The following is a 20,763-nucleotide window of genomic DNA, read 5'->3' as shown; positions in this document are numbered from 1 at the left end:
AGGATGAGAACAAAAGTGAGCACCAGTTTTTACGTACTTCTTATTTTAATTTTTGGATACTAATAAATCATTTTTTTCCTCACAGGTTTCAAGAAGAGATAGTATTTCACTGCAAAGATTTATTCTTCCAAGTTTCTAGGATTAAAACTATCGAAAATAAGAGGTACAGACTTCCAGTTATACAACAAATAAGTCACAGGGACGTAAAGTACAGCATAGGGAACACAGTCAGTAATATTGTAATAACTATGTTTGGTGACAGAAGGTAACTAGACTTGTGGGAGTAATCATTTCAAAATGTATATAAATGTTGAATCCCTGTGCTGTCCAACTGAAACTAATATGTCACCTATACTTCAATAAAAAATAGGCTATAAATGCTGCACTTGTACAGTTAAAATAGTGTTTTGGTAAACATGCAGACTGAAGTTTTCCACATTATTTCAGATTTTACCTTTGTACACCATGAATATCTTCTTCTTTAAACACTTTTTATAAGGCAAAAAACTAGTATTTTGGATGCTAATTGATTAAAGTCAAAGCCAATACATTAATACAGAGACCACTTTAGTTTCTAAGTTCCCATCTTAGCCTATCAATCACTAAACACTTCAAAATTGTAAATAGTATTAGCAACTCACTAGCATCTAATATCTTACCATATGTTACTCTTTAGTCACTCAACTTTTATTTTACTTTCCAGTTTTATGGGGATAAATTTTGACATACAGTATTGTGGAAGTTTAAAAGTTATTGAACATGTTGATTTGATACCTGAATATACTGCAAAATGATGCGACCATAGCATTAGTTAATACCTCTCCCCCGTCCCATAATTACCATTTCTTTTTTTGTGGTGAGAACAGTTGAAATTTACTCTTTTAGCAGCTTTTAAATATACAATACAGTATTATTAAGTATAATCAAAATGCTATACATTATATCCATAAAATTTATTCATCTTATAACTGGAAGTGTGTATCTTTTGACCAACCCCAATTCCCTCTACCCTCCTGCCCCTGGTAGCCACCACCATCACCACTGTACTGTTTCTATGAGTTCAACCTTTTTAGAACCCACATACAAGTGATATCATACAATATTTGTCTTTCTCTGCCTCACTTATTTCACTTAGCCTAATGCCTTCAAGTTTGATCCTTGTTGTTATAAATGGCAGGATATCCTTCTTCCTCATGGCTGAATAACATTACAGTGGAGATATACACACACACATATACACTACATCTTCTTTATCCATTCATCTATTGATGGACATCTGCTATAATCGTAACTTTTAAAAACAAATATAACTTAGAGTGTATTCTCCTATATGGAATGGTAACACTCCCAGGTTTAAGAGCAAAGTCATTATTGCAATATGGCTTGGAATTCATTAAACTACTGGGTATTTACCAAGAAAAAAACAAACAAAAAACCCACCACACACACACACACACACACACACACACACACACACACCAACAACAATGCTAATTCAAAGGGATATATGCACCCCTATGTTTATAGTAGCAGTATTTACAATAGCAAAACTATGGAAGCAGCCCCAGGGTCTGTTGATAGATGAATGGATAAAGACAATGTGGTATATGTACACACTGGAATATTATTCAGCCATAAAATAAAAATGAATGAAGTCTTGCCATTTGCAAAAAATGGATGGAGCTAGAGAGTATAATGCTGAAATAAGTCAGAGAAAGACAAATACCATACGATCTCACTCATATGTGGAATTTAAGAAACAAAACAAAGAAAAAAAGAGACAAAGACAAACCAAGAAAGAGACTCTTAACTATAAAGAACAAACTGATGGTTACCAGAGAGGAGGTGGGCGGGGGATGGGGAAAGCAGGGGATGGGAATTAAAGAGTACAGTTATCATGATGAAAAAAATAATTAAAAAAAAAAGATTACATATGCAATCAAATGGTGCAGTTAAGGGTCTGCTGAATTGAAAACTGTGCCCATTTCTGGTTTGGAGAAATGGCCCCCACACAAAGTCCCTTGGAATCATCTGGGAAATTAAAAACAACAAAACAAAACAAACCAAAAACAACAACAACAAAAAACCCCAAATTCACAAAGTCCTGACCAACGCAGATCCCTGTACCTGTCCCAGACCGATTTTTGTGGTTCTATATAGTCTCTATGCATCAGCATTTGGGAGCCCTTGGTCCAGAGTGTTTGAGGTTATAAAAATGCAACCACCAGACCCGTCTCCAACTGCATATAGCCTAGGATGCCAATATTTAGCAAAGAGAGGATTCTATCATGCCACCGCAGCACTGTAGGACATCTTCCTTAGAATTTATCATAGCAGAATAAATTTTCTCAAAATTAAATAAAAGCTCAAAACTGGTACGTAAGTATTGCCAGAAGGTACACTTCTAACAGAAATAACTTATATTGAACACCAACCTGGTTGGAACTCAAAAAAAAAAAAATTACTATATTTTAGATGATGTATAATCCGCTTCAAATATGCCAGACCAGGAGTAAAATATTCCTGAGCATTTTATAAGGGACTAATTGGCAATTTGGGGGAAGTTACTTAATACTGGCATTATTTTCTTTGTAGAAAAGATGACACTAATCACCTAAGAGTTATTCCTTGAACACCTATAGTGAGTTTTATATTACCTACTTAGGCAAAGTGTAAACACAAAGTAAAGTCTGTAAAATACATTGATTTCCTCAAGGACATAAAGCAAAAATACAATGTATTTTAATATTAGCTAAATACTTACCTTGGATAATCATGGCAATGAAAAGCAAAAGAGACAGTTGCTACTAAAGCCTATAAATGCTCAAGAGGAGAAATATATAGGTTGCTAGAAAACTCATTTTTTATCTATGGCAAATAGAAGACAAACAGCATGGAAGGAAATAAAGCACCTAAACAACGGAATGGTTTATGTTCTTTTATATTAAGATCCTTAGATTCCTTCAGTTGTTGTTTTTTGGGGTTTGTTATTATTTATTTTTTTTAGATTCCTTCAGTTTCTTAAAGCTCTTTGTAGCTTATGGACCCCTCATACAATGTTGTTGCAAAGATATACAAGTAAGATGATCTATGTTAATATTTGTGTTCCCTGCTCTCTGTTGAAATGACATAATTTTCTTCTAGAGAACATTAATTTTCATGAGAAAAGGAATCAAAATTAGTAGGTAATCATTATAAATCAGGACAGATTATTCTCCATGATAGGATTTCAAATTGTACAAGTCATTTAATTAGGATAGAGATATAAAATTAAGTGTTTTCTGAATATTAATGATGTTTCAGTGCTGTTTCAAAACTGGCAAGAGCTTGTACAGAAGAGCCCATAATGCCTAGAGATTAATCAAGGCAATTTGTAATTTTTCATTTTAAAAATAATCTTCAAAAATAAACAAACAAAAATAATCTGAGAATGATCAATTCGAATCACTCTATTTTTAAAGGCCTTGAAACATCAAAGTAAGCCAGAGAAGTTTTTGTTCTTAACAGCCTTAACAAATCCCTGAAAACAAAAAGCATCCATCACGGTATACACCTTACTTGGCCTGGAATACCCAGTTCAACTATGCAACCTTATTGTTTTCACATAACATTGTTCATCTCTGAAATATTACATTGCTACGTTCTTGTTTTCAATTCAGTAGAGATTAGGGTAAATGGGAGCCCATCTTCCTAAACATATATACTCAGATTATAAATTTTAGTCAAGAACTATGTAAAATGAAAGCAGGACACTGTTAAGTCCTCCTTTGCTTTGGAACAAGGTGGTCCCTGTGCTGCTTACAACCACATTCAGAAGAGGGGCAGGCCCACATAACAACAGCAAACACTCTCATCTTCCACAGTTTTGCTTAGAATTTCCCTTCTCTTTTTCCTATGATGCTCAAGAGCCCACGGCCATCTGAAGCCAGTGGAGAGTTGACTTTAGAACCAGTGGAAAGTAGACACAAAGTTGTCTCTGGGAGGAAGGGGCAGAAGGGCAATACTCCTGCCCCACACACATACAACACAACCCGTCCCACCTCATCCACAGCTCTGAAGCTCTGCTCAAGACAGCCTCTGTAGGCCCACATTCTATCACATTGCACAGAAGCTCCTGGTCCTCACTTCAGGGGATCTACCCACCCCAGTCACTATGATGAAATGCCCACACAAGCCTCATTTACAAAGGGAACATTAAGCTTTACTGACTTGATTTTTTAAACTAAACTATAGATATATCTAACTTTGTGTTTCTAAATACTCATTAGCTACTCTGTGGCCTTAGAAAAAAAATTAAGAATGGACCTTGAGGGTATTCTGCTAAGCAAAATAAATCAGCCAAAGAAAAAGACTGTTTGATCTCACTTATATGTAGAATCTTAAAAAAAAAATTCATGGAAACAAAGAGCAGATTGGTGGTCACCACAGATGGGATGGGGGACAGGAAATGGGCAATAGTGGTCAAAGGGTACAAATTTCTAGTTACAAGATGAGGAAGTTCTGGAATGTAATGTGCAGCATGGTGACTACAGTTAACAATACTGTACAGTAATCTGAAAGTTGCTAGGGGAATAGATCTTAAAAGTTCTCACTACACACAAAAAAACTGTAATTATGTGAGGTGATAGATGTGTTAACTAAGCTTATGGTCAAATCAGTACACTGTACACCTTAAACCTACACAATGTTATATGTCAATTATAGCTCAATGAAGCTCAAAGAAAAAAATATTAAGAGGGAAGGAGAGAGGAAACTCTTTAAACATGAAAGGGGTTTCAAGCACATGAGCTCCAAGGTTTAAAAAAGCCAGGGAATAAGTGACCCTGGGTCACAAAGAAGAAATAATAAGTGTAGAGAGAAGAATTAGCATAAATACAAAGAACTGACTAAAACATCTGTGAACTAGATGAAGAAAAATCAGAGACTGGCCCCACTTAAAATCTGAGAACTAGGAATACATTTTATTGTAAATTTTTGGAAACCTAATTAACATCGTCCCCATTCATTTGCTATTTGTTAGTTTCCCCACTATTGTTAAAATTTAAAAACAAAATAAAACAAAACTCAGCCTCAAAAGACTGGTTGAGTACCTTCGCCTCAGATACTGAAAGGAAGAGAAAGATTTCTCACAATGAATTCCACTCCAGAGTAGGCCAGGGAAATGAGAAATCTTAACTTAAAAGGACTAAGAGCTAGCAGTAGGAAAGGAAGCAGGGTCCTGGGGCTTCGGGAAGAGAAGAAAAAAAAATGAGAAGAGAGCTAGTTTAAAACCAGGAAGGAGGCACTATACCACTTTTATGTAAATTACCTTATTCATTTTTTAATAAAAGCATAGGAAATAGGTACTATTATCGTCCCCATTTAATAGGTGAGGGAAACTGAGGTAGAAGATTAAAAAGCTTACTAAAAGCCACACAGTTAAGTGCTGAAACAAATATCTGAACTTAGGAAGTAGAATTCCAGAGTTTGCTCTCCTAAGCATTATTCTCTACTCTCTAAAGAAACAAGTTAATAGCTTTACAGGGAGACAACAAAATCTTAGAAAATTTTGACAACTGCTAAACTAACAACAACAAAAAAACCCTGAAACAGCTATAAAAGACATTAACCCAGCATTTTTTTCTGAAAATATAGTTTGAGAAGTCATGAACTTCAAGCTGTCATTCCCTTTTATATGAAAAAAAAAAAGGAATATGTGACAAACTTTAGTGTTTATAAAGATCAAGTGTTTCAAAACAAAGGTTCTGCAGTCCAAAAACAAATTTAACATATCCCTTGTCAGTGTTCAAAGGAATTTAACATGCAATAGTGCCTAATCTAACACCAAAAATAAAAATTTAGAACTTCTTATAATCTTGCCATAAATACAAATAGAGTTATTTTCCTGTTTTTTTAAAGTGCCAATAGGCAAACCCTAATGAACTAATTGCTATTCATTCAGCCCCATGAGATGAACACAGGCATATGCAGGCACAAACATCCATAAAGAAAGAACACAGATAAATGCAAGCACATATACATGCATAGGTCACCTGCATGCACATCAACCCTTGCACGCCCAGACAGACATACCCTACTCACCACGTGCAGACACACGTAAACCTGCTAACCCAGGAACAGAGAGATACTCCCACATACAAATTCATCCCCACAGATACAGCTAGCTTTGGGACTTCTATACATGTAAGTTTTAATACAGAATTATTTTTTTTAAAGATTTTATTTATTTATTTGACAGAGAGAGACAGCGAGAGCAGGAACACAAGCAGGGGGAGTGGGAGAGGGAGAAGCAGGCCTCCCGCTGAGCAGGGAGCCCGATGTGGGACTCGATCCCAGGACCCTGGGATCGTGACCTGAGCCGAAGGCAGACGCTTAAAGACTGAGCCACCCAGGCGCCCTTAATACAGAATTATATTTACAGCCACCAATAAGGCATATTTGTCGAGAGGCATGTAAGTAACACCACCAGACTAACATTTAAAAAACATTTCGTTCACAAACTGCTTGATCCCATGAAGTTATTATATTTACTTTACAGATGATGACACATTATCAAAAATAAAATACCTTACCCAATGTAATGTAACACAGCTAATAAGTGGCAGAGCCAGTCCTCTAGCCTTTAATTTATAACCTCTTCCTATTACCTACCAATGCGGCTGGAAGTAATTCTATGTTAATGTTCAACTGCAAGTAATTACCAGTCACTGTGTATTAGCTCATAATGTCAACCACTTTGCAAAGTAACTTCCTCTCCTAATGTTGAAGATATTGCAAGATGTGAAACTGAAATAAAGATGAACAAAAATTTGATGAAGCCGTTAACATACGAACCTACTGATCAGTGTCTATTTTTTTGACAGTTTGTATGACCTTAAAAATTCTTCCTATTGGACCCATTTTAAATAATGAAAAGATTATAAAACATCTTCCTAATTCAATTTAATATGGATTTAGACAGACTTTATTAGATAAATGTTTGTTTTTTTAAAGTTTATCACATAATTCCTTTGAGTTCAAAGGGATAATCAAAATTCTTCAGACTGTTGTCTTTTAGGTCCAGAGAAAAATATTATTGCAATTATTTTCCCCTGGTATAATATGATAAAAAATTTTAATAGCAAAAATTAACAAAATGTTAGGGCAGAAGGTATATAAGGAAACTTCTATTTTGCTTACTTAAAAAAAGAAGACCACATCAATAATATGTATTTATCACAGTTTGATCAGATGTGAGAAATATCCCTAATCATTTCACTTACTGCTCCAGCTGGTTCCATCTAAGAAAAACTATTTTACTAATGAAAGAAAAGCTTATTGGTGAGATAAGGAAGCAACCCATGCTTTTTCCTTATTTCCACTGAAGGACTTAAGAATGGCAAACCCCTTTTTCAATTTATCTCTATGAAAATCAGAGATAGTAAAAAAGAAAAATCAAAACAACAATACAACAGTATTATTTATGTTCTTTATCCCTCTGGGATAAAGAGCAGGTTTGCTAACTGCTTACTATAAAAATAGTGCATTCCCCCAAACTCTGTATTCCTCTCCTATAATGTGACCTACTATATGTGCATGAATCCATTTGGGCTCTCCCCACCACCCCATGGGACTTGATTCAGGGGAAATAAGGCAAACTTGATAGTCTTGATACTTGCTGTGCTGGGAATAACAAAGCCCACTGTCTCTAATTCAGGCATTTCATGCCTTCTGCCAGCATCCATGAAATAGTAAAAGACTAATTTATTACAACTGTAAGTAGGAAAAAGTAAAATCCAAGACCTGAGAGGGAATACTTCTCAAATAAAGAAAAAGGAATTTTTTTTTAAGATTTTATTTTATTTGAGAGAGAGAGTGAGAGAGAGAGCACAAGAGGGGGGTAGGGTCAGAGGGAGAAGCAGATTCCCTGCTGAGCAGGGAGCCCGATGCAGGACTCGATCCCGGGACTCCGGGATCATGACCTGAGCCGAAGGCAGTTGCTTAACCAACTGAGCCACCCAGGCACCCAGAGAAAGGAATTTTAAGAAACAACTTGGAAAGATCGATTTATATTCTCTACAGATAAGGGGACATGATGAACTGGTATCTGACTTCTACTGTAGATACTGAATGTGTAAGAGTTTACCAGGATCCATTTAGGAAATCTGAGGGAAGAGTTGTGCAGAGTTGTCTTCGGTTCTACATAAGAGGGCCGCCTAGAAGAGTGAACTGACTCAGCAGCTGAGAAACTGAATGTTATTTCTATGATTCTAGAGGCTAAGGACGGAGTAAGGGACTTACAAACCGAGAAAGACAGAACAGTAGGGAAGAGATGTATAGCAACAAGGGATCTCCAGAGACTCCATGAAATTACTCTCAAAGAAAGTCAGTTTTAAAAATCTGTCAAGCCCAGGGGATGTAAAGACATCTTATAATATATATAAACCAGTCAAGAAGCCACATCTCTATTCCCCTTACCTCCCCCTCGCTCCAGAGCTCTAACTCCAAAGGAGTGAGGAAGAAGGTGAGCAAGAAACAGAAGGGGAGGTTCCCTGATCACTTCACCGAGGCAGTTACCCAACCATAGTAGGCCCTAGCTAGGACAAGGGGAGTAGCTAGAACCATCAAAGCTACCGGAATTTGACTATTTTAAAAGAAACTAGAAAGCATGCTCGCTCAAAGGGACCACAGGGGTGTAAGAGTGATCAGATTCTAGTTTTGCACCATGGGCCAGAGACGAACTTCTCTCACTAAATAAGGACAGTGGGAGTTAACATAAAGTCCTCTGTGATTATTCCTTCAGGTCTTAGTTGTTTTTCCCAATGTGTAATTAAGTTCTTTAAGAAGCAGACAGTATCTGTTGTTTCTTTTGAAATTCGAGATCCTTCACACGCTATTGGGCATACAGTCTTACTCATTTGATGTTATTCCATGAACAAATGCAGTGCTACTAAATGCTGATGATATATGCTAAACCATATCTTCAAGATACCTTTCTTCTCTTTTACTCTACTAAACATATACAAATGAAGTACCGTAAAAAGTGATGTTAATTAAACCCTTATCGTTTACTTACAGACTCCTTAAATTCTAGTTATGCTTTATAAATTAACTTTAAATTGTGTTTTATAAGCAGGGAACCACATTTCTAACAGGTGGAAAAATGCATTTGCACATTTGCTTAGTTGGGCTGACAACTGTCTAGCGAAAGAACTCAAAGGAGGAGAAGTAATCTTTTCATAAAGGAAAATGCCTCACTTGGATTAGTTTCCTTAACATGAACACAACCCACAAGTTCATGTATAGTGGTATCAATTGTAATTTCTGACAAATGGATTGATAATCTGCCATTTCTTTCCTAATTGCAAGAAAGTGTGTGTGTCCTTGATCTACAATTCCATTACACTATATCTAGGGGGGGTAATTTTTTCTTTGCCTTATTTATCCTCCTTGAAACTGGTGGGCTTTTTCAACTGATCTCCAAATATAGCAAACTTTCAACCTTTAAAAAATTTCTCTTTCCGATGCTTACAAAATATTCTTACCTCCTGGAACCCCTAACTCAGTCTATTTTCCATGCTTAACTTCTCTTTCATGTTTTCAACCTCTTTATCTTTTTGTTCTATATTCTAGAAGATTTGCTCTTCCAGACTGGCAACTCTCACTTGAGAATTCTGATTCACTAATTCTCTCTTCTGTTATGTGAATTTAATCTACCAAAGAGTTTTTTATTTTTAATTTCTTCAATTTTTGTTATTTATAAGATTTGTCATCAGTCCTTTATCATTCTGCCTGTTCTTGTTTATTCCTTTTCTTATTGCCAGTTACCATTTCATTTGAAATTCTTCTTTTTAAAGATTTTATTTATTTATTTGACAGAGAGAGAGAGCACAAGCAGGGTGAGTGGCAGAGGGAGAAGCAGGCTCCCCACTGAGCGGGGAGCCCGATGTGGGACTAAATCCCAGGACCCTGGGATCATGACCTGAGCCGAAGGCAGACGCTTAACTGACTGAGCCACCCAGGCGCCCCTCATTTGAAATTCTTACACATTCTTATACTTAAAGTGCTTTTTTTGAGATTGTGTTCTTAGTCTTATTTCCTTGGATGTAAATGATCCTATTTGATGTATCTGCTGTCTCTTGTGGTAACAGATTTCCTCACATGTCCTAAAATACTTGCCTGCAAACACACCTTATGTGGAAGTTTTATCCTTTGTGAGCTCTTTCCTGCCATGTTGTTTCATGGTTGCTCACACTATCCCTCTGGAGTTGCACAGACCCAGAGCAGGTCTTAAATTAGAAAGACTGGGGCTTTGGTTCCACATGGGTAGAGCTCTATTCCAGATGCCACATGCACACACAACATATGGTTACTATTTCCATTTTTGCATAGTTGCCTCTTTGGCCCACAGGAAAACACCAACAGTGTCAGGTGGAGTTATTTCAGGTCTAGTTTTACGGCCTAGAAACATGGTCCCAGTTCCCTGCTTTATGCAGACAGCCCAGTTCCAACCTCCTACCATTTGTAAGACACATTTAGCATTCTTAAAATGTCTAGCAATCTACACTCTCTTACATTTGGCTTAAAAACCCACTTTTTAAGCCCTGGCCCACATGACCCAGGTTTCTGTGAGCCAGACAGCATCAATACTCACCCATGACTAAGGGTTTCTTGTCTACTCATGGTCTGCAGGGATTTTCTTTGTCTTAAATGTAACTAGAATGTAGTTACTTATTTCTTTGAAAAATTTTCACATTGCATTCTCATAAACTTGGAGCAAAGTGGAGACAGATTATACAGGTGCTTTCACTGACATTTTAATCTGAAATCTTGATTCAAATTATGTGAGGGGGAGAATATGTATGTGATTCAGGAAAAAAGGATGTGTGCTACTTTTGACTTCGATCCTATTTCAAGGAAGCAGGTCAAAAGTTATTTTTTAAGTAGCACAATTTTAGTAGTATTCAATTTTTAAAAATACGTCTTTCAAAAATAGTTTCGGGTTTTCATAATTTCCTCAAATTCCAATTCTGTCATCTATTACAACTATTCTTCTTTTCACTGTTTGTCCTTACCAATGTATTCTTATCATTTGCTAGCCTCAGTTACATATCATATAGCACTTGATATCTTCATGGTACACCAAAGAAAACCCAGCAGTCTTTTATATCTATTCCTTTTATATTTTTCATCTTTACTGAGATATGAGTTACATTCCCTTAACTTCATTCATTGTAAGGGTAAAAAGTCAGTAAGTTTTAGTCACTATGTAGGGCTGTACAACAATAATCGCAATGCAGTTTTATAACTTTTTCATCACCCCCCCCAAATTTGCCTTGAGTCTGTTTGCAGGACTCCTCCAGCCCCACTGCCAGCCACATGCAACCACAAATGCGCTTTCTCCCCTTTTCTCTAACTTTGCCTTTTCTGGCATCTCAAAATTAAATGGAACCATATAATATGTAGTCTTAGTCATCTCACTTCTTTCACTTAGCAGGGATTGGCAAGCCAAAATCTGAAGGCCAAATCCAGCCTGCCATGTGTTTTTGTAAATAAAATTTATTGGAACATAACCAAGCCCATTCCATATTGTTTATGGCTGCTTTCACACTACAACAGCAGAGTTGAACAGTTGCAGCAGAGATTATAGGGCTCACAAACCCTAAAATTATTTACTATCTGGCCTTTTACAGAAAAAATTTGCTGACTCTTAACTCAGTAAAACACTTTTGAGGTTCATTCACATTGTAGCATTACTGATATTCAGTGTATTGTTCCTTTTTCATTGCTTACCAGTATGTCATTGCATGAATACACCACATTTTGTCTCTCCATTTACCAGTCCATGGATATGTGGACTCAGCTATAAACATTTTGTGTACATGTCTCAATCTAGACAGGTGTTCTCAGTTTTCTTATACAGATTCCTAGGAACTGAACTGCTGGGTTATATGCTAAGTTCCTGATTAACTTTAAAAGAAACTGATAAACTGTTTTCCAAAGTGGCTGTACCATTTTATGTTCCCAAGAACATCTGAGGGCTCCAGATTCTCTTTAGCCTGGCCAAGACTTGGCACTGTCGGTCTTTTAAATTATAGTCATTGTATTGGGTATGTAGGTGTATTTTATGGTTTAAATTTGCGTTTGCCTAATGGCTAATAATGTTGAACATTTTTTCATGTGGTCATCTGCCATCCACGCATACATCTTTGGTGAAATATTTCCATTCAATTGTCTTATCCATTTTTAAGTTGGGTTGTCTTCCTATTATTGATCTGTAAGAGTTCTTTATATATTCTGGATATAAGCCCTTTGTCAGATATAGGATTTGCTAATATTTCCTCCACTCCAAAACTTGTCTTTTCATTCCCTTAGTGGTGTCTTTTGAAGTATAAATGTTCAATTTCATGAATTTATTATTATTTCTTTTATGGCTTTATTCTTGGTGGTGTATCTAAAAATGCCTTGCTGATTAATACAAGGTCTTCCACAAGTCTTATAATTTTAAAGCCTATATTTAGGGCTATGATTAATTTGGAGTTAGTTTTTCTCTATGGTGACGGTCAAGGACTTTTTTTTTTTTTTGCCTTATATATGGAATATAATTATCCCAGCACCAATTGTTGGAAACATTGTCCTTTACAATTGAATTGTGTTAGTACTTTTGTGAAAAATCAACTGACCATAGATATAAGGGTTTATTTCTGAATTCACAATTTTGATCAACTTATTTATGTCTTTCTTTTGCTAACTTCATTAATGTAAATCTATAAGAAATAGAAGAAATACTGAAATTGTGTAATTTAAATATTCCAAATTTCTTGTTTTCAAAAATATTTTGGGGGCACCTGGATGGCTCAGTCAGTTGAGCATCTGGCTCTTGATTTTGGCTCCAGTTGTGATCTCAGGTTCATGAGATCGAGCCCCGCATCTACACTCGGCAGGGAGCCTGCTTCTTTCCCTCTGTCCCTCCCCATGCCCTCTCTAAAATAAATAAGTCAATCTTTAAAAATAAATTGTTTTGGCTACTCTAAGTCCTTTGCATTTTCACATAAATTTTAGGATTAGCCTGTCAATGTTTACCAAAAACAAACAAAAAAAACATGGAATTTTAATAGGGATTACAATGAATCAATCTGGGGAGAATTACCATCTTAATACTGAGTCTTACAATCCATGAACAAAGTAAGTCTTTCATTTATTTAAATCTTTAATTTTGTCCAGCAACGTTTTGTTGTTTTTAGTGTACAAATCTTACATTGCTTTTGTTAAATTTATTCCTAAATATTTTCATCTTTTTAATAAATTGTTTTCTTATTTTTTGGACTATTCCTATCTAGTATCTAGAAATATAACCGATTTCTGTATGCTGATCTTCTATCATGTAATCTTGCTGAACATGTTTACTAGTCTAGTAGTGTGTATCTGCATATTTCTTAGCAGTTTCTAAATATAGTTTCTACAGGTTTTCTGTAAATAAAGGTAGTTTTACCATTTCCTTTACAGTATGGATGTCTTTATTTTTCTTGTCTGACCGCACTGACTAGAACCTTCTATGCAATACCAAACAGAAGTAGTGACAAGGCGAGAGTGGATGACATTGCCTTGTTCTTGATCTTAGGAAGAAAATATTCTGGCTTTCACCACTGAAATGAATGAATATGAATATGATGGGGTGCCTGGCTGGCTCAGTCAGTACAGCATGCAATTCTTGATCTCAGGGTTATGAGTTCAAGCCCCATGTTGGGTGTGGAGCCTACTTTAAAGAAAAAATTAATAGGATGTGAGCTGTAGGGTTTTTTTTTTTTCCATAAATGCCCTTTATTACAAGAGAAAGTTCTTTTTTTTTCCCCTGGTTTGTGTAAAGATTTTTATCAAGAATGGGTGTTGAGAGTTTGGCAAATGCTTTCTCTGACTCTACTGAGATGATTATATGGTTTTGTTCTTTATTTTATTAATATAGTATATTACATTAATTGAATTTTAGATCTTAAACCATCTTTGCATTTCTGGAACAAATCCAACTTGCTCATGGTATATAATCCTTTTCATATGTGGCTAGATTTGGTTTGCTAATATTTTGTTAAGGAATTTTGCTTCTTTGTTCAACAGAGATATTGATCTGCCATTTTATTTTCTTGAGATGTCTTTGGCCTGGCTTTGAAGTCAGTTAAATTGGCCCGACAAAGTAAATTGGGCAGTTTTTCCTTCTCTCCTATTTTCTGAAAGAGTTTGTGAAGAATTAACATTACTTCTTTGAATATTTGATAGAATTCACCAAATCTGATCCTGGGATTTTCATTGGGGAAAGATTTTTAATTCCTTATTCCCTTTCTTATTAGAAGTCTATTTCTATTTTCTGTTTGTTCTTAAATTAGTTTTTACAATTTGTCTCTAATAACTTTTGTCTCTCTAAGAATGCATCCATTTTACCTTAGTTTCTAAAGTGATGACATAAAATTGATCCTAATATTCCTTTTTTTTTAAGATTTTATTTATTTATTTGACAGAGAGAGACACACAGCAAGAGAGGGAACACAAGCAGGGGGAGTGGGAGAGGGAGAAGTAGGCTTCCCACAGACAGGGAGCCCAATGCAGGGCTCAATCTCAGGACCCTGGGATCACGACCTGAGCCGAAGGCAGACGCTTAACGACTGAGCTACCCAGGTGCCCTGATCATAATATTCCTTTATAATACTTTCAAATTCTGTGAGGTTGGTAGTAATTTCACCCTTTCACTGCTGATTTTGGTAATCTGTGTCTTCTTTTTTTGGTCAGTCTAGCTAAAGTTTTGTCAACTTTGTTGATCTTTTCAAAGAACCAACTTCTAGTTTCACTGATTTTTCTCTAACATTTTTCTGTTTGTTTGGTTTCTGCTATATTCTTTAATTCCTTCCCCTGCTTGCTTTTGGTTGGTTTGCTCTTCTTTTTCCAGTTTCTTAAGCTGGAAGCTTAGGACTGATTTAAGAGTTTTCTATTTTCTTATATATACATTTAAAGGTATAAATCTTCCATGAAGCACTGCTTTATCTGCACACACAAATTCTAAGTTTTTTGTTTTCAATAAATATTTAAAAATTTCCCTTGTGTTTTTAGTTGACAACATTTTGGGGCTTTCTAAGATTTCTGTTACATGATTTCATCTTTTGCACTCTATTGAGATTTGTTTTATGGCCAAGCATACGGTCTATCTAACCTAGAGAATGTTTCCCATATGTTTGAAAAGAATGCAGTCGCTGGGTGGAATTTTCTAAATATGTCAGGTCAAGTTGATTGATAATGTTGTTGAAATCTTCTATCTTCTTGCTTATTTTGTGTCTACTTAGTTGTTCTATGAAGTATTGAGAATGGGGATTGAAAGCTCCAATTATTATTGTAGAAACTTTATTTCTCCTTTCATAGTTTCACTTCATGCATTTGGGGACCATTGTTAGATGTATACACAATTTGTGATTATTATATCTTCCTGATGTATTGACCTTTTTATCATTATGAAATGTATTTTTCTTCAGTAATACTTCTTGTCTTAAAGTCTATTGTGTCAGTTAAGCTTTTGTATCATTAGGCATGCTTCTTACAGACAATATATAGCTGAGTGTTGTTTTTATCCAGTTTTGACAATCTCTGCCTTTTGAGAAGAATGTTCAGTCCATTCATATTTAATGTAATTATTATGGTTGGATTTACTTTTGCCATTTTGTTAATTATTTTCTATTTGTGTCACGCCTTTTTTATTCCTCTGTTCCTCCTTTATTGCTTTCTTTTGTTATAAATACTTTTAGTGTACCATTTTAATCCCTCTATATTTTTTACTTTCTATTTTTTCAGGGTTAGTTTCTTAGCAACTGTTCTAGGGATTATAATTTGCATCTTAATTTATTTATTTATTTTTAAAGATTTTATTTATTTATTTGAGAGAGAGAGAATGAGAGATGGAAAGCACGAGAGGGAAGAGGGTCAGAGGGAGAAGCAGACTCCCTGCTGAGCAGGGAGCCCGATGTGGGACTCGATCCCTGGACTCCAGGATCATGACCTGAGCCGAAGGCAGTCGCTTAACCATCTGAGCCACCCAGGCGCCCAGAGAAAGAAAATTTAAGAAAATTTATCACAACACTTCAATATAATAATTCCAGTAAAACAGAAACTATACTCTAGTACTTGTCCATTTCTTTGTCCCTCTTTTCTACTTTGCCATTTGTATATTTCATGTCTATATGTCATAACCCAACATAACAGTATTATAATTCTTGCTTTATATGATTATATGTATTTTAAATGTGGAAAGTGAGAAAAATATATCTACAGACTCTTTTATATTTAACTAAACATTTAAACTACTCAACACTCTTAAGTTCTTCCTACAGATTTGAATTAACATCTGGAGTCATTTCCTCTCAGCCTGAAGAATTTCCTTTGGTATTTATTATAAGACCATCTAGCAGCAGGAAATTCTGTCAATCTTTGTTTATCTGAAAATAATTCACCTTTAATTTGAAGACTAGTTTTTCTGGATACTGAATAGTTGGTTGACATTTTTTTTCTTTCAACATTTTGACTATGTCAAACTTTATGGTCTCGACTGTTTCTGATGGGAAGTCAGCCATTACAGGTATTATTAGTTCAGTTCCCTATGTGTTAATAAGACATTTTTTTTCTTCCAGCTTTCAAGATTTTCTCTTTTCCTCTGGCTTTCAACAGTTTAACTATGATATATCTATATGGGTTCTCTTTGTGTTTTCCAGTTTGGGGTTTGCGGAGTTTGAATCTATAGATTATTTTACATTAAATCTGGAAAGTCTTCTACCATTGTTTCTTCATATATTTTTTAACTCCTCTTCTCTCTCTCCTCCCCTAGTTCTCTCATTGTGTGCATGTGTATCTATTTACTGTTTTCTCGCAGGCCTCTGAGGTTCTTTGGATGTTTTTCCATCTTTTTCTCTCTATTCTTCAAGGTGTATAAATTCTATTGACCTATATTCGAATTCACTCATTCTTTTTTTGCCATGTCAAATCTGCTATTGAGCCCACTGAGTGAACTTTTAGTTACTATACTTTTTAACTCTAGAGTTTTTGTTTCTCTTTTATAATATCTCTTTGTGGAAATTCCTTATTCATTGAGTCACTGTCACCCTACTTCCCTTTAATGCTTTAAACACGGTTTTCTCTGGTTTTTTTGAACATACTTATAATCGCTTTAATGTTTTTGGCTGCTAAATTCAACATATGGAGACACTTAGATACAATTTCTAGTGATTTTCTTAAGTATGGGTCATATTTTCTTATTTCTTTGCATATCTCTAAATTTTATGTTGGATATTGGACATTTTAAATAATACATTATAGCAACTCTAGATTCTGATTTTCCTTGAGGGTGGTTGTTGTCTTATCTGTTTGTGTTTTATAGTATCTTGATGAACTAAAAGTCTGTTTCCCCTACACTGTGTGGCCACTGATGTCTCTACTCCATTCCCCCAACCCCATTTTTCTTTTTAAGGCTGGCTTTTTAAGATCTTTTCAAGCTGGTCTCCAGCGTTCACCTTAGTGTCTGACTAAAGACTGATGAGAGATTTTATTCAATTATCTCAATCCAGTAAGGCTTCCACTCCCAGGATGGGATTTATGTGTAGAATGAGGAGTGCATTCAAAGTCTGAGCCTTTCACAAGATGGCCCCAGATTTTATTACCACTAGGCTTGCTTGAATCTCCTCTCCATATATTTCCTAGGTATCACTGACCAGTGATGCATGGGTGGCTTAAGCCCACTCCATTTTCTGCTGTGCATATCTACAGCCTCCGGTCAACCTGGGATATGTCGTGAACTTATCAATCCCCCATGACTATCTTATCTCCTAGAGCTCTCTATAAAATCCTGCTACCTCATGAGTCTGTTACTTGCTACAAATTGGACTATACCTTAGACTAGAGAAGCCACTGGTCCTCCGTTTGTTTGCAACTAAGGTTACACTATTTTAATCTACAACACTTCCTATCAAGTGCTCTCTCTCCAGCTAGGGCTACACAGCTTCCAGTTTTCAAGGCTTGCCCCATCCTGATTGAAATGCCACACCAACAAAGCTGGGGATGAGGAGTAGCACCAGATACCACCACAAATCTGTGTTGTTCTTATACCCTGAGTTCAGTGCTTTTCATGAATAAAGTTTCTCAATTTGTTTGATTTCCAGAGCACTAAATTAGTTGTTTTGATAGTTTTGTCCAGCTTTGTGTTTGCTCTGTGGGGATAGTGAGCAAATATCTCAGTTAGCTCAGACATTCCTTTTTTAATAGTGTATATCACGTGTTGCTGTAGTCCAAAATTTAACTATGCCAAATCTTGGCTATAACTTCGAGATTGTATTTACCTCAGAGATAAAACTGCAAGTTCATTTTTTTGTTATTCATATTCCATGCACAGATGTGCAACTATTTTAGACTAGACATATTAGACTCACCCTCCTTTCTTTTTTGTTGCTTCTGGGAAAAACTCATTTTGTGCATATGTGCCTGTGTACAGGGTATATAGAAAAGTTGAGGATTTCTCTACATCAATAAAATAAAGAAGCTACTAAAAATGTATTACAGTCACAGACAAAATCATGCTAACAGACTATATCTATTCAGTCTAGACACCACAGTGTATGAGATACTGATAACCTACAGTATATGAAAGTAACGCTAAGATGACATATGAAAAATATGAGAGAAATGTCAATCTTTAGCCTGAAAAAAAATGACACATGTTGCTAGCCTTTCAAATATTTAAAGCAGACTTACCTAATTGATACAAAAGGTAGAATCAAACTTAGGGGTATAATTTTGAGTTCAATGCACAAAATAACTGACAACTTAACCTAAAACAATTGAACTCATTTGGTTCTTTTGCAAAGTGATGAACTTCTCTGAGAATGATCATAATAGACTAGATGACCACATTTTTAAGGAGTATTTATTTAGGAGATGAACTAGATGACCTTTCAACTCTAAGTTTCTGTAATTTTATAAAAACAATTATGTAAGAATTTATATGGATAAAAATAACACTATCATGGAAAAGAATCCAAAGTATACATAAAGATGATCATAATTTAGGTTTTGATAATAAAGGAAAGAGTCATAAAAACTATTCCTAAAAGACATGGATTCTACTGCACTACTGGGTCTCAAAGGGCAACAACATGTTGGATATTACAAAAAAGCTATGAGAAGCAGAAAAAACTTTTCAGAAACAAGAGAGCTGAAGTGGGAACAGAAGATGGCTAAAAGAAACAAGATATAGAGACTGTTACATAAAACCAGACTTCACTCTGGAAAGGCTCAAGCTGAATGAGTGCATAACAAATATTTATAAATGATAAGAAGGGCACAAATAAAGTAAACTCAGACTTGTTCACCCAAACCTGGAAGGCAATGCTTAAACTCTGAAAGAGGTAAGGTTAGCACAAATAAAGAAAATATTATATTCATGAAACAGTAAGATAATTTGCGAGGATTAAAACAGGTTACAGGTTGAAAACAGAAATAACTTACCTCTTTTAGTTGATCAGCACTCCCCCATGATGCAGAACGCTGATGTGACCTCTTTTCTGCTCCCTCTTCTGCCCAACAGCTGGGTGTCTTTAATTACAAAAAGTAATAAAAATAATAAAATAAGGAACTTTGTCTCTACTTCTTAATCTCACAGCAACTAAAAGATATTTCAAAATCTTAGCACATACCAGTTAAGGGGTTATACTAAATACTAAAATCCCTTAAATGCTAAGATTTTCATGACCCATGAAATTTTTAAAACATTCTGTCATATTCTGAATTAGGTATGATCAATCTACAACATCTCTGAGTAATGTTATTCAAACATTTGTTTTTTGACATTAACATTAATAACAAAGTTATCAAATAAAAGAGAATTGTGAAGATACCCATATTGGTGCTTTTAAAGAGACTGCCAAACTAAATATAAAATGGCATTTCTACTAAGTAAAATAGATGGAAATGAGATTAACAGAACTAGCTCAGAAGCAGTGGGATCACAGATGACCTACATGTCAAATATCTAGCTAGATAAAGGGTTGATTGTACTATTCTTCCTATACTCAGGAAAGAGTGTTAGCAATAGTATTGAAAAATATCCAGCATCTTTATTTATTTATTTAAAAGAAATTTTTTTTTTTATTTGACAGAGAGACAGCAAGAGAGGGAACACAAGCAGGGGGAGTGGGAGAGGGAGAAGCAGGCTCTCCGCCGAGCAGGGAGCCCAATGCGGGGCTCGATCCCAGGACCCTGGGATCATGACCTGAACCGAAGGCAGATGCTTAATGACTGGGCTACCCAGGCACCCCAACATCCAGCATCTTTAAATGAAAACATAAAATTATAATAATGAAAAAGAAAAACATTAAGCTAAATAAACTTACTATAATCTGAAGCAATACATCTTTTTTAAAAAAGAACTTGAGCTACATGTCAGAAAAGAGAATTGTTTTTACCTAAAACCTCATTTTCAATAATTTAACCAGTAACAGACACTATATATACCCAAACGTAACACAAAACACTAAATCAAATAAGCAAGACTATTTAGTAGTTGCTTAAAATATCATCCTTAAGATATGAGAAAACAGTGTAATGCAAATTAGGGAAAGTAAAAATCACTAAAGACAGACAAAGGATAATGATTAGCACAATAAATATATATAGCTTTAAAAATGACTTATTGCATACTGAAAAAAATCAATCTTTATGTTGAGGTTGACGCTATATGGCTTCTTATGAAGAAGCCATCAGTTCTAC

General features: G+C 35.4%; 1 protein-coding gene across 1 annotated transcript in view; it reads right to left on the bottom strand.

The window, feature by feature from the left end:
* GLCCI1 (glucocorticoid induced 1) overlaps nt 1–20,763 on the bottom strand; it is a 103,063-nt gene that overhangs the window by 28,192 nt on the left and 54,108 nt on the right. The window contains exon 3 of the mRNA XM_027572953.2: nt 19,504–19,590. Within this exon, the coding sequence (XP_027428754.1) occupies nt 19,504–19,590 (87 nt within the window). The remainder of the gene's footprint in view (nt 1–19,503; nt 19,591–20,763) is intronic.

The sequence above is a fragment of the Zalophus californianus genome, chromosome 12, assembly GCF_009762305.2.
Source record: "Zalophus californianus isolate mZalCal1 chromosome 12, mZalCal1.pri.v2, whole genome shotgun sequence".
NCBI classification, from domain to species: domain Eukaryota; kingdom Metazoa; phylum Chordata; class Mammalia; order Carnivora; family Otariidae; genus Zalophus; species Zalophus californianus.
This window is presented reverse-complemented; position numbering and strand designations above follow the sequence as displayed.